Below are 15,673 nucleotides of genomic sequence, written 5' to 3'. Positions count from 1 at the left end.
TTCAAGGGGAATGCTTCCAGCTTTTGCCCATTCAGTATGATCTTGGCTGTGTTTTTTTTTTTTTTTTCATACGTGGCTCTTATTATTTTTAAGTATGTTCCTTCAATGCCTAGTTTGTTGCACAAAATATTTTTCTTTTGATTTTTTTCAACCATTTGAAAATATTAATTCCGGTTTTAGTTTGCAGGCTGTGAGAAAACAGAGTGAACTGGATCCCCACTTTACATGGTCTCTTTCCTAGAGGTGTGCTAAAGTTGGCAGTATGATTGTGGGTTTGTTTATGTCTCCATTTATTCTTAATAGTTTTTTCTCATATGAGATATACTATTAAATGTGTAAACATTTGTGATTATTTTATCTTTGTGCTAACTTTTATCTTTTAACTTATAAAGTTTTATAAAACTTTATTTTTATTTAATGATTTTTTTGGCCTGAATTTTATTACATCCAAGAGTGATACTGTCACTCTGCATCTGTTTTTTCATGTTAGCCAGTATTGTGCAAGAACATAGTTTGCAAGCCACAGTAGCTCCTCATCTATAATAAAAGAAAACATTAACATATATATTGTGCTTCATTTTCAATAACTTCTAGTATGAAGATTTTAAGGCAATTGCGCTTGGCTTTCCTCCTTTTCCACAATCCTATATTAATGTACTAAAGCTAAGACAGTGCTATCTAGAACTTTAAAAGTAGATATTTATGTATACTCAAAGTTGTTATGGCATCATAGTCAGAGGGAAAGGGCTTTTTCTCCTCACTGCTTTTGGGCATAATACTTGAAACTTAATAGATAATTGATACTCGTAAGAATTTTTTTTTTTTTTGGACAGAGTCTCGCTCTGTTGCCCAGGCTGGAGTGCAGTGGTGCGATCTCGGCTCACTGCAAGCTCCGCCTCCTGGGTTCACGCCATTCTCCTGCCTTAGCCTCCCGAGTAGCTGGGACTACAGATGCCCACCACCATGCACAGCTAATTTTTTTGTATTTTTAGTAGAGATGGGGTTTCACAGTGTTAGCCAGGATGGTCTCGATCTGCTGACCTTGTGATCCACCCACCTCGGCCTCCCAAAGTGCTGGGATTACAGGCGTGAGCCACCATGCCTGGATGATACTAGTAAGATTTTATAAGTTGTTAGCCTATGTGATACATATAAAAACATTCATCAAATGTGTAAGAGAAGATAATTTTGTCTTATAAATAAAGGCAGAAAACCTTTAACATTTGCAGATACATTAAATTGACAGTTTTTGAATAACTTCTCTGTAAGATTGTAATGTGGAAATGTGAGGAAGAATCAATTTGAACACATCTAATTCCCTTATCACTATTCCACCTTTGTTTAGGACTTTCAAAAGATAAATGGTTCCAGGGTAGATACCTGATTTATTTCCACATTTAGTGCAAAATGATTCTGTGTTATTTCTATCAGATTCTCTTTTAGCTCTGTCAAGACTGGAACCTAGACTGTCAATTATAATGAAAATACATTTTCATTAGTTGTTCCTTTTCTGTATGCCTTTAGTAGTGTATCAGTTGTTTATAGAGAATGCAAAATCATAAAGGTATAGTTACCTTGCTGTTTGAGACTTCACAATATGATTTTTTTATTCTTGAATTTTGCTAGGTACTTCAAATTCCATTCTATAACTTCATTTAATATAGTATAGATGCTGGCTTCATTATAAAAGCCATTCTCCTTAGAAGGTAAAATGTCTCCGTAACTGTCATGTTTAGAGGTAGGTAGATACACATGGATTTAAAAAATTACTTTTAAGTCAACCTACAGCGTTTGGTAGGATGTCAGGTTTTGTTCTCTCTTTTAACTATTTTATGAATCAGGGTTTAAGTTTAGTAAGGAAGACTATCATAAGGAAGACTGCTGCTGGTTTGGTAATTTTTAAATATATTGTATCTTAATTACAGGGAAAAGAATCCTTTTTCTTTATTCCTGTTTTCCCAGTTTCAGAGCTCAATTTTTGTTTATTTCTAAAGGGCTTAGATCAAGGGAGTTACAGAACAGAATAATACATTCTCATATTTTGTTTTGTGTATATTTATGGAAGTATTTGGCAAGTACTTTAGCAGTCCATCCTGCCAATGATTCAAAGTGCTATAAAAGCAAATAGTGTTGTCAGTTGCTGTTTCTCTTTATGCCTAGTTGTTCCTTCTGTTTAATCTTTTTCTTGATGCCAAGAAATGTTAAAAAAAAAAAAAAAGAAAAAGAAAAAGCCACCTTCTTAAGGTAATTGTCAGCCATGGGAAATTTTTTTTAGCAGATGACTTGTGAAGAGTAAAGTAGTGTTAATGTCTTCTTGAGAAGATCATCATCTGTTGCCTAGGTACTTGTCTTACTAAAATAGGCACAAAATGTATAAGGTGAAACATAGCTTCAAATAATATGGTGTAGATCACTGCTGGTGTGTGGTCATTGGAAATAGAGAATCTACCTATTTTAGATCTTTGGAAGAGGAGACCATAAATCCTTAATCTAGCCTAGAAGATTTTTGTTAGGCATGCTAATAATATACAAAATAATATAATATACAAAAACCCATACCTAAAGTACATGTCAACTGTTATTAGGATTTAAATAATGTATAACTCAGTAGGTAAGTAAAAATAGATATTTATTTTTAATCTCCAAGTAAATGAAATATTAGTATTATAAATTATAGCACATTTAATAATTCACCACATCATTTTAAGCATTTCCAAATTCTACTTTGAGTTTTGGAATTAGTGATAATGCTCTTTTGTTTAGCTTTTACTAGCTTTAATAAATTTCCTGTTTGAGCCACAGTTTGACAAAAGAGATTTTATCAAGTGACTTACCCATTAAATTGATAATCAGTAGGTAATGCGGAGTTTCATTAAGTGGAGAGTTTCTGTTAATAATATTGTTTATAGTGTTAAATTTTTTCTCACAGTCTGAGAACAATTACTTTCAAAACAGTTTTCTAGTCCTTATGATGAAATTTGGAACACCTAATTAGGCCATAGTGCCACAGGGAAAACCCCAAAACTGGGGTTCAGCCTGGGAGGGCACATGGGTTCTTGGCTTTGTGCGGGAAGGAATTCAACAGCGAGCCAACAGTACAGGGAAAGCAAGTTTATTAAGAAAGTAGAGCCGGGCGCGGTGGCTCATGCCGGTAATCCCAGCACTTTGGGAGGCTGAATCGGGCAGATCACCTGAAGTCGGGAGTTTAAGACCAGCCTGACCAACATGGAGAAACCTCCGTCTCTACTAAAAATACAAAATTAGCTGGGCATGGTACTACAGCCAGCTACTCAGGAGGCTGAGGCAGGAGAATCGCTTGAACCCGGGAGGCAGAGGTTGCGGTGAGCTATCACGCCATTGCACTCCAGCCTGGGCAACAAGAGTGAGACTGTGTCTCAATTAAAAAAAAAAAAAAAAAAAAAATGGAATGAAACAGTGACTGCGCCATAGGCAGAGCAGCCCTGAGGGTTGCTGGTTGGCTATTTTTATGGCTGTTTCTTGATCATATGCTAAACAAGAGGTGAATTATTCATGAATTTTCCAGGAAAGTGGCAAGGAATTCCCAGAATTCTCCTTCACCTTTCAGACCATATAGGGTGACTTAAGGATTTTGCCATGGCCTTTGTAAACTATGTTATGGCACTGGTGGGAGTTTACTTTAGTATTCTAATGTATTATGATTAGCATATAATGAGAAGTAAAGATGACCAGAGATCGCTTTCATGGCCATCTTGGTTTTGGCAAGTTTTGGCCAGCTTTTTTACCCCATCCTATTTTATAAGCTGGGTCTTTGTGACCTGTATCTTGTGAAACCAGTTCTGCTGCAAACCTGTCTCAATAGTAGAAGCAGTGGAACAATGTGGTCCTTAAGATCAGGTGCTCCTTTGTTGGGCTGCCTGGGTTTGAATCTTAGCTCTGCCAACTAAATATAAATAAGATTGTAGGTGTGTTTAATTGGGAAGATTTTGCGGGACTGACTTGTACAAGAACTAGCTAATCAGAAAGGATGCCTATTTATGGATGGAGCGGGGTCCTGAAGGTCACTTGTGCTGGAGAGTAACTATTTTATTTGTTGGATCATGGGGCATTCTGGAGAGTGGCCTGGACAGTGAAAGAGACAGTCCACACAGTGGTGTAAACAGCAGTTAATTACCAACCACAGTGAAACTACTTCAGTATTCTGACAGCTAACATTATCTGTACTGATGCATACTGGCTGAATATCAGCCCTTATTGTATATTAGGCAAGGGAGAGAATGAAATTCAGAGGGAGATGTCTAACCTGCCCCTGTAACATTATGTGTCACTTTTGAAATATCTTCCCATCTGACAAAGTATGTGCCTTCTTTTCAACTGATCTCTATCCTTAGTCTGTTCATCCTATCCTGTCTCCTGCATGAAACATCCCATCCTAATATTACTTGATAGTCATCTCAAAGAGTTAATCTCTGACTGGTTGATGTTACGCAATTAGTGGTTTATTTTGAAGGTCTTATTAATAGCATTTTTGGAAAGTAAAGGATAAAAATGTCACTACACATTTGAATTCTCTTGAAGTTGCTTTGTGGTGTTTATACAACATCTTTTGGCTTGCCAAAGAACTGTGTTCGTATTTGATTTACCAGTTATACTAGGTTCCTAGAGATGACATAACAGAGTATCACAAATGAGCTAGCTTAAACGCCAGAAATTGTCTCACAGTTCTGGAAGTTGAAAGTTAGAAATCAAGGTGTTGGCAGAGTTGGTTCCTTTGGATGACTGTGAAGCAGAATCTGTCCCATGCCTCTCTCCTAGCTTTTGGTCTTTGGCTTTCCTTGTCTTGTAGATGTGTCATTCCAATCTCTACTTTCATATTCACATGGCATTGTCTCTGTGTCTCTTCACGTAGTCTTCCTTGTGTACATAGGTCCAAAATTTCCACTTTCTTTAGGGACACCAAACATTGAATTAGGCCTCACCTTAAGGAGCTCATCTTAGCTTGACTCATCTGCAAAGACCCTATTTCCAAATAAGATCACTTTCTGAAATTACAAGAGGTTAGGACTTCAACTTATCTTTTTAAGGAATAAGTTGAACCTATAACACCAATATTTTTTAAATGTTTGCTGCTTTTTCAACGGAAGAAATATAAGGATATCTGCCATGTTAGTTTTTACTGTTGGTTTATTTAAATATCTGAAACCTTTCTTACATTCTAAGCAATTTTTTCTAAGTGATATATTTCATCCAAATTATCTACTTAGTAGATGGTTATATTTTCTATATTTTCCATTTTCTATGGATATACTTACTACCGTTGTAGAAAAAAATTGGGTTCTTGTCGCACGACCAGGGAGGATTAGGCACGCAGACACCTTGAAGGGTGATTGGAAAGGAATTTATTGGGTGAAAAGGAAAAAAGAAACAAACAGACAAACAAACAAGCTATCATCAAAGCAAGATAGAGCCCTGCTAACAGGTCCTCCACCTCACAGATTGATTTCCAGGTCACCAGGTGAGCTGAAGAGAGCAGGCTCCTCCCCTGCATAAGGCAGGAATTCCCCATGGCTCCACCCATTTCCCCCAGTGCGCATGTTGGGCTCCAGTGTGCTGTGGGCATGCCCACACAAGCCCTGGGCAGGTTTCCTCATCTGCACAGAGGCATCTGATGTCAACACTTGTGGGGTGGGTCAGAGATTCTCCAAGGACCCCTTTTTATCTGCCTAGGCATTTGGTTGTCTCACTACTTTTTGGGAATATTTGTGATTTTGACATTTTAATGTAAGTAAATGATGATGTGATGCATGTCAACTTGAAGTGTGAATACTACAGATACTGCTTTTATTTTCTTGTGGAAAATCTCCGGCTAATGTTTGTCTAGTTAAGCCATGGCACATTCCTACATTGTATTACTCCCTTAATGATTAATCTCATTTCCAGAAAACTTCCACTTCCACAAGTTAATGGGAATAAGATCTTATATGGTTTTGTTTGTTTGTTTGTTTGTTTGTTTAGACGGAGTCTTGCTCTGTCACCCAGGCTAGAGTGCAGTGGCGCGATCTCGGCTCACTGCAAGCTCCGCCTCCCGGGTTCACACCATTCCTCTGCCTCAGCCTCCCGAGTAGCTGGGACTACAGGCACCCGCCACCATGCCCGGCTAATTTTTTGTATTTTTTAGTAGAGATGGGGTTTCACCGTATTAGCCGGGATGGTGGTGATCTCCTGACCTCGGCCTCCCAAAGAGCTGGGATTACAGGCATGAGCCACCACGCCTGGCCAAGATTTTATATAGTTTTATAATTTGCCAGGATAAACGTTCTGTTATCAGTAATTCTTCATCAGATGTGTACATTTCCTTTAGAACTTCCTTGAAATTGTCCAAGTTATGTTGTATTCATAGTGTGATTTCCGAGAGTATTAAAAAATCAAAGGGGGAGTTCTTTTTTTTTTAATGTAAATCTTTGGGAAAATATGATAGTATATAAATATTTTCTTTAAATACTTTTAGTATACTAATTGTGTAAACATGTTTGTGCAGGTTTTGACTGGATCATCTCGTCAAAGTTATTCACCTGGCTATCAGGATTTCAGTAAGTGGGAATCAATGTTGAAAATAAAAGAAGGACTTCTAAGGCAGAAAGAAATTGTAATTGATCGGTGAGTCTATTTTAAATTATTAAATATTTCAGGCCTACAGAAATTTAGATTAATGAACCAATTAGCTTTATGTCCACTACATAGAATTTAAGATCTAGAACCTTACAGATTCATTGATGCCACATCTCTGCCCCTCCTCAATCCCAATCCTTTAAAGAACTACTATTAGAACTGATGGTTTATCTGTCTGATTTCTGTCATCCCTCCCATTCATTTTAGTGAATTATTTCATTATTTGGAAGCTCCATTCTGTCTTTTCTGTACATGTAGCAGGTTAGCTGCAATGCTAATCAGCTATTAGAGCTACAAGATAATGTCTTCGTGTTTTACCCTTGAGAACTATCCAGTTGGAAAGCTAATTTAAAGCAGTCATTTCCTTTAATGTGTGCTAGGTCTGAAGCCACAGAAACTACAAAAATGACGAATGTTTAAAATGAAATGACTTATAGTTAAGAATTATGGCAGTTTTGGGGGACATTCTAAAATGTTTAAGGGTTTGAGTACCTAAGCTCTGAAAAAAAATTATTTATACTTAATAGACAGTCTCCTGAGTATTGTGAGCAGTAAACCTTCATGTTACATCATTATATTTTCTTTAACATATATTCTACATCATTTATGTATGCTTTTGGGATAATTAAATATGTTGTATATCATGATAATTGGGAAGCAATTCTAGGAGGCTTTTTTTCTTAACCAGTGCTCGTAATTACTTATTTTCATATGCTTGCATAGGATAACGCAGTAGGTGTTTTAGCCTTAAAATTCTAATTTCAACCTTTAAACACATTTAATAGTTGAAATTTCACAAGATTTTGCTTAGAAATTTAGCATTGTTAATGAAGATCTACTGGAATATAAACTAGACCACAGACATCTGCATTTTCTTGTTCTCCACTATATTCCCCCAATTTTTTTTTTTTTTTTTTTTTTTTTTTGAGAGTCTCAGTCTGTCACCCAGGCTGGAGTGCAGTGGTGCCATCTCAACTCACTGTAACCTTCACCTCCCAGGCTCAAGCGATTCTTGTGCCTCAGCTTCCTGAGTAGCTGGGATTACAGCTGTGCACCACCATACCTGGCTAAATTTTGTATTTTTTAGTAGGGACAGTGTTTTGCCATGTTGGCCAGGCTTGTCTTGAACTCCTGGCCTCAAGTGATCCACCTACCTCGGTCTCTCAAAGTGCTAGGATTACAAACATGAGTCACCATGCCCAGCCTATTCCCAACATTTTGAAAAGAGCTTGGCATTAGTATATGCCTTAAAACTTGATACTTTCATACTTGATAAATGAAGGATTGTGGAAGATAGTTTTAATTGATTTTAGGAAAAAGCTACTTAAAAATATTAGTTGTTTCTAGTACAAGTGAATATTATATACAAATAAGTACAGGCCTAGTTATAGACGAATAAGTACAGGCCCAGTTGGATGTGTATTTTTAATACCTATAATTTAATATAGGTACAATTTTATATAATTGAAATTAATATTCCCTCTTGTTGCCCAGGCTGGAGTGCAATGGCATGATCTCGGCTCACCACAACCTCCACCTTCTGGGTTCAAGTGATTCTCCTGCCTCAGCCTCCTGAGTAGCTGGGATTACAGCCATGTGCCATCACGCCCGGCTAATTTTGTATTTTTAGTAGAGACGGGGTTTCTCTATGTTGTTCAGGCTGGTCTCGAACTTCCGACCTAAGGTGATCCGCCTGTCTCGGCCTCCTCAAGTGCTGGGATTACAGGTGTGAGCCACCATGCCCGGCCTGAAATTAATACTTTTAAAAAACGGACTAAAATTCAGTTTTACTTATATGGATTTGCCCTCCCTCAAACAATGGAAATCAGTTGGTGTTATTATTTTTTTTGAATACCATTCCATTGGATATAAGTTAATAGAAAATGCAGAAAATTATTGACATGATATAATCAAATATATATTTCTCAATTTTATATATTGTAGAAGCAGACTAAGGAATAATTCAAAATAACTCAAGTTGCTCATTTGGCTAATTCTTCAGCTGGGCTTATTTATGCGTCTGTGGTAGCAGGTGGGGGCTGGGTGGCATAGGATGGGCCACGGCAGGATAGCTTATCTTACTCCACATGTTCTGTCATTCTCCAGGAGGCTAGCCTGGGTTTCGTCGAGTGGTGACTGGGTGGGATTCTAAGAAAGAATGGAGTACACGAAGTCTCTTGAAGCTTAGACTCAGAACTGGCCCAACGTCACTTCCATTATATTCTGTTAGTCACTAGACCAGTAGTAGACTTCACTTCCGGACAGTGGAAACAGCAAAATCAGTTGACAGGAGGCATTAGTAATATAGGGAGGGTAATAATGGAGACATTTTAGTAAATAATCTACCCAGTATCTTAAATAATCTTTGGTTTCTTTATGAGTTTATTATAAAGTTTTTGATAATCAGTGCATTTGATATTGTATAAAACAGAAGAGAAACTAAGCAGCTTTTGTTTCTAAAGCAGCATAACTGTCATTTAAAAGTAAAAATGTTTGTATATACAAATTTCTATAACATACATAGTACTTAAATTGGAATCAAATTTATAACATTTCTGTTTTTGAAGAAGCAGATTAGAGCAATGACCTTTAAAATGTTGATGGCACATGTAGAGGCTATTTCAGAGCCAGACTTCATGGGATTTGGTGTCCAAATGGATGGAATTGAGAGTAAACCTGTTGAACTTTTTACTTTGGGATATGGTGTGGTCAGCGATACCTTTCAAATCACTTAACTAAAAATTATATGTTGTATATTACTTCTGAAAATATGTTATCCAAAATTGCATGAGAAAAAACGTGTTTTTTTTTCACACTGCATATAACTTTCATAGGAGGAGACTGGATTATTAGGTTAAAGCAGAGAAAAATGGGAAAAATAACTGCTATAGAAACTGTTCCTAAATGCTCCCCATCTCATGAGAAAAAGTATATAGATTAACTTTAGGAACAATTCAGAAAAACATTTGCCATTATAACCATTTAGGTGATTGAGTAGTGCTTGACCTTTTGCACTTCGATCTCCTTAACTGACTGGGTAAAGGAGTTACACCACTTAAGCAAAAATTAAGTTTTTTGAAAGTTTATCTCGTAAAAGTAGAGATTGGAATAGTGGTTACTGGAGGCGGGAAAGCTGGGGGAATTAGCGAATACAGAGAGGTTGGTTAATGAATAGAAAGTTGCAGCTAGATAGAAGTTCTGGTGTTCTGTTGCACTGTAGGGTAACTATAATAAACAATAATTATATTTTTTTCAAATAGCTAGAAGAGAGTAATTTGAATGTTAACAGCACAAAGAAATGATAAAGGTTTGACATGATGGATATGCTAATCGCCCTAATTTAATCACTATACATTGTATACATGTATCTAAATATCACATTATACCCCACAAATATGACAATTATGTCGATCAAAAAATACATATTTTCAAAACATGTTTAAATATATAGAAATAAAATTGGTTTTGTATCCTGCAATCTAATCTCACTAATTAGTTCAAGTAGGTATTTTTTTGTAGATTCAATAGGATTGTTTACATAAACAATCATGTTGTCTGTGATTAAAGATGGATTTACTTTTTCAGTGTAGAGTCTTTTTATTTCCTTTTCTTGCCTTCTATTGAAGTAAATAGAGCCTCCAATACAGTGATGAATAGAAGCAGTGAGAGTAAACATCCTTTTCCTTGTCTTGTCCCTAATTTGTTTTGGGTGAAAGTCTTCAGCCTTTCACCATTAAATGTGACGTTAGCTGTTTTTTGTAGTTGCCTTTTTTAGATTGTGGAAATTCCTTCTATTCTAGGTAGCTGATGAATTTTCAGATGTAAAACCTACCATGTTATTCCTGGGATATACCCCCTTCGTTATGTTGTATTTTCCTTTTTATCTATCTTTGGATTCCATTTGTTAAGAATTTTTACATTTATATTTACAAGAGATATTGGTCTGTATTTTTGTTTTCTTGTAATGTATTTATCTGGTTTAGTTATTGGTCACGCTGGCCTCATAGAGTTGGGAATTATTTACTGGTTTTTGGGATACATTGTGTACAACTAGTATTTTTTATTTCCTAAACTTTCAGCAGAATTCTTCAGTGAAGACTCCTGACCCTCCTCCTGACCTTTGTTTATTGAAAGCTCAACTAAAAACCCAATTTCTGTAATATACATAGGGCTATTTAAATACTTTGGAAACTCTACTTTGGGTTTCATTTGTTCTTCTTTTTCTACCTTGTTTTTTTGAGATGGAGTTTCACAACCCCCCCCCCCCCCCCACGGAGTTTTGCTCTGTCACCCAGACTGGAGTGCAGTGGCGCGATCTCGGCTCACTGCAACCTCCGCCTCCTGGGTTCATGCAGTTCTCCTGCCTCAGCTTCCTGAGTAGCCCGCAACTACACCCAGCTAATTTCTGTATTTTTAGTGGAGATGGGGTTTCACCATGTTGACCAGGCTGGTCTCGAACTTCTGACCTTGTGATCTGCCCGCCTCGGCCTCCCAAAGTGCTGGGATTACAGGCATGAGCCACCACACCTGGCCCTTTTTTTTTTTTTTTTTTTCTAACTTCTTAAAGTGGAGGCTGAGATCATTTGAGAGCTTTCTTCTTTTCTGGTATAGGCATTTAGTCTCTCGGACCACAGTGCAATCAAATTAGAACTCAGGATTAAGAAACTCACTCAAAACCTCAGGACTGCATGGAAACTGAACAACGTGCTCCTGAATGACTACTGGGTAAATAATGAAATTAAGGCAGAGATAAAGATGTTCTTTGAACCAGTGAGAACAAAGACACAATGTACCGGAATCTCTGAGACACATTTAAAGCAGTGTTTAGAGGGAAATTTCTGGCACTAAATGCCCATAAGAGAAAGCAGGAAAGATCTAAAATTGACACTATAACATCACAACTAAAAGAACTAGAGAGGCAAGAGCAAACAAATTCAAAAGCTAGCAGAAGACAAGAAATAACTAAGATCAGAGCAGAACTGAAGGAGACAGAGACATGAAAAACTCTTCAAAATATTAATGAATACAGGAGCTGGTTTTTTTTTAAAAGATCAACAAAATAGACTGCCATCCAGACTAATAAAGAAGAAAAGAGAGAAGAATCAAATAGATGTGATAAAAAATGATAAAGGGGATATCACCACTGATCCCACAGAATTACAAACTACTATCAGAGAATATTATAAACACCTCTACGCAAATAAACTAGAAAATCTAGAAGAAATGGATAAATTCCTGGACACATACACTCTCCCAGGTCTAAACCAGGAAGAAATCAAATCCCTGAATGGACCAATAACAAGTTCTGAAATTGAGGCAGTAATTAATAGCCCACCAGCCAAAAAAAGTCCAAGACCAGACAGATTCACAGCCAAATTCTACCAGAGGTAGAAAGAGGAGCTGGTATCATTCCTTCTGAAACTATTTCAAATAGTAGAAAAAGAGGGAATCCTCCCTAACTCATTTTATGAGGCCAGCACGATCCTGATAACAAAACCTGGCAGAGACACAACAAAAAAAGAAAATTTCAGGCCAATATCCCTGATGAACATTGATGCAAAAATCCTCAGTAAAATACTGGAAAACCGAATCCAGCAGCACATCAAAAAGCTTATCTACCACGAACAAGTCGGCGTCATCCCTGGGATGCGCAAGGCTGGTTCAACATACGCAAATCAATAAATATAATCCATCACATAAAACCAATGACAAAAACCACAAGATTATCTTAATAGATGCAGAAAAGGCCTTCGATAAAATTCAACACCCTTCATGCTAAAAACTCTCAATAAACTAGGTATTGATGCAGTGTATCTCAAAGTAATAAGAGCTATTTATGACAAACCCACAGCCAATATCATAATGAATGGGCAAAATCTGGAGGCATTCCGTTTGAAAACTGGCACAAAACAAGGATGCCCTCTCTCACACTCCTCTTCAACATAGCATTGGAAGTTCTGGCCAGGGCAATCAGGCAAGAGAAAGAAATAAAAATATTCAAATAGGAAGAGAGGAAGTCAAATTGTCTCTGTTTGCAGGTGACATGATTGTATATTTAGAAACCTTCATCGTCTCAGCCCAAAATCTCCTTGAGCTGATAAGCAACTTTAGCAAAGTCTCAGGATACAAAATCAATGTGCAAAAATCACATTCCTATACACCAATAACAGACAAACAGAGAGGCAAATCATGAGTGAACTCTCATTCACAATTGCTACAAAGAGAATAAAATACCTAGGAATAGAACTTAAAAGGGATATGAAGGACCTCTTCAAGGAGCACTACAAGCCACTGCTCAAGGCAATAAGAGAGGACACAAATAAATGGAAAAACATTTGATGCTCGTGGATAGGGGTAATCAATATTGTGAAAATGGTTATGCTTCCCAAAGTAATTTATAGATTCAATACTATCCCCATCAAGCTACCATTGACTTTCTTCACAGAATTAGAAAAAACTACTTTAAATTTCATATGGAACCAAAAAAGAGTCTAGATAGCCAAGACAATCCTAAGCAAAAAGAACAAAGCTGGAGGCATCACGCTACTTGACTTCAAACTATGCTAAAATGCTACAGTAACCAAAACAGCATGGTACTTGTATGAAAACAGATAGACAAATGGAACAGAACTGAAGCCTCAGAAATAACGTCATACACCTACAACCATCTGATCTTTGACAAACCTGATGAAAACAAGCAATGGGGAAAGGATTCCCTATTTAATGAATGGTGTTGGGAAAACGGGCTAGCCATATGCAGAAAACTGAAACTGAACCCCTTCCTTACACCTTAAACAAAAATTAACTAAAGATGGATTAAAAACTTAAACGTAAGTCCTAAAACCATAAAAGCCCTAGAAGAAAACCTAGGCAGTACCATTCAGGACATAGGCATGGGCAAAGACTTCATGTCTAAAACACCAAAAGCAGTGGCAACAGAAGCCGAAATTGACAAATGGGATCTAATTAAACTAAAGAGCTTCTGCACAGCAAAAGAAACTATCATCAGAGTGAACAGGCAACCTACGGAATGGGAGAAAATTTTTGCAATCTATCCATCTGACAAAGGGCTAATATCCAGAATCTACAAGAACTTAAACAAATTTACAAGAAAAAAACAACCCCATCAAAAAGTGGGCGAAGGAGATGAACAGACAATTCTCAAAAGAAGACATTTATGCAGCCAACAAACATGAAAAAAAGCTCATCATCACTGGTCATTAGAGAAATGCAGATCAAAACCACAGTGAGATACCATCTCACACCAGTTAGAATGGTGATCATTAAAAAGTCAGGAAACAACAGATGCTGGAGAGGATGTGGAGAGATGGAAACACTTTTACACTGTTGGTGGGAGTGTAAATTAGTTCAACCATTGTGAAAGACAGTGTGGCAATTCCTCAAGGATCTAGAACCAGACATACCATTTGACCCAGCAATTCCATTACTGGGTATATACCCAAAGGATTATAAATCATTCTACTATAAAGACACATGCACACGTATGCTTATCGCAGCACTATTCACAATAGCAAAGACTTGGAACCAACCCAAATGCCCATCAATGATACGACTGGGTGAAGAAAATGTGGCACATATACACCATGGAATACTATGCCCAGCCATAAAAACGGATGGATTCCTGTCATTTGCAGGGACATGGATAAAGCTGGAAACCATCATTCTCAGCAAACAGGAACAGAAAACCAGACACCACATGTTCTCACTCAGAAGTGGGAGTTGAACAATGAGGACACATTGACACAGGGAGAGGACTATCACACACCAGGGCCTGTTGGTGGGTGGGGGTCTTGGGGAGGGATAGCATTCGGAGGAATACCTGATGTAGATGATGGGTTGATGGGTGCAGCAAACCACCCTGACACGTGTATACCTATGTAACAAACCTGCACGTTCTGCACATGTACCCCAGAGCTTAAAGTATAATAAAATAAAAAATAAATTTCTAAGTTCTTCTTTATCAATATCTTACAAATTTTAATTCATTTGGTTTTCATTTTTGTTCACCTCAAAATACTTAGTTTATCTTCTGATTTCTTCTTTGACCCTAAAGTTACTTACAATTATGTTACATTGTTTCCAAATACTTCAGGATTTACTAGAATTCTGTCTGTAATTGTTTTCTGATTTAATTTCACTGTGGTCCGAGAATATATTCTATATGAATTGAATTCTTTTAAGTTTGTTGGTGCTTGTTTGATGGCTCAGATCATCTATTTTAATAAGTGTTTCATGTATCCTTGAAAAGGATGTGTATTCTGCTGCTTTTGTCTTTTGTGGGGAGTATTCTAGAAATTCCTTTTAGTACAAATCAGTTGATAGTGTTTTTGTCTTTTATATTCTCTTGATTTTCTGTATACTTGTTCTATTAATGTCAATTATTGAGATCCAGGTGTTAAAATATCCAATTATAATTGTGGATGTATCTGTTTCTCTTCTGTTTTATCAGTTTTTTTCTTCATGCGTTTAGATGCTGTGCTCTTAGGCCCAAATGTCATGACATCTTAATGAATTGATCCTTTTATTATTATTAAGTTATAATTTTTGTCCCTGGCAATATTCTCTGCTCTAACAATCTGTTTTGGCCTGGCAAGTTGGCACACATCTGTAATTCCAACACCGAGAAGTTGAGGTGGGAAGATCACTTGAAGCCTGGAGTTTGAGACCAGCCTGGGCAACATAGTGAGATTTCACCTCTACAAAATTAAAAAAAAAAAAAACTTAGCTGGGCACGGTGGATCCTATATATAGTCCCAGCTATTTGGAAGGCTGAGACAGGAAGATGGCTTGAGCCCAAGAGTTCAAGGCTGTAGTGAGCTATAATCACACCACTGCCTTCCAGCCTGAGTGACAGAGTGACACCCTGTCTCTGAAATAGAAAAAAAAAAAATCTGCTTCTACTAATATTAATATAGTTACTCTGGCTCTCTTTTGATTATTTTTAGCACAGATTTTCCTCTTTTTACTTTTAACCTGTTTGTGTCCTTATGTTCAGAATGGTTTT

The 15,673-nt window shown here is 37.0% G+C and overlaps 1 protein-coding gene across 6 annotated transcripts in view; it reads left to right on the top strand.

Moving 5' to 3' along the window:
- CEP85L (centrosomal protein 85 like) overlaps positions 1-15,673 on the top strand; it is a 224,191-nt gene that overhangs the window by 147,733 nt on the left and 60,785 nt on the right. For all 6 annotated transcript variants that reach the window (XM_054558783.2, XM_054558784.2, XM_054558787.2 and 3 more), the window contains one exon: positions 6,518-6,636. In XM_054558783.2, the coding sequence (XP_054414758.2) occupies positions 6,518-6,636 (119 nt within the window). The remainder of the gene's footprint in view (positions 1-6,517; positions 6,637-15,673) is intronic.

The sequence above is a fragment of the Pongo abelii genome, chromosome 5, assembly GCF_028885655.2.
Source record: "Pongo abelii isolate AG06213 chromosome 5, NHGRI_mPonAbe1-v2.0_pri, whole genome shotgun sequence".
Lineage (NCBI taxonomy): Eukaryota > Metazoa > Chordata > Mammalia > Primates > Hominidae > Pongo > Pongo abelii.
This window is presented reverse-complemented; position numbering and strand designations above follow the sequence as displayed.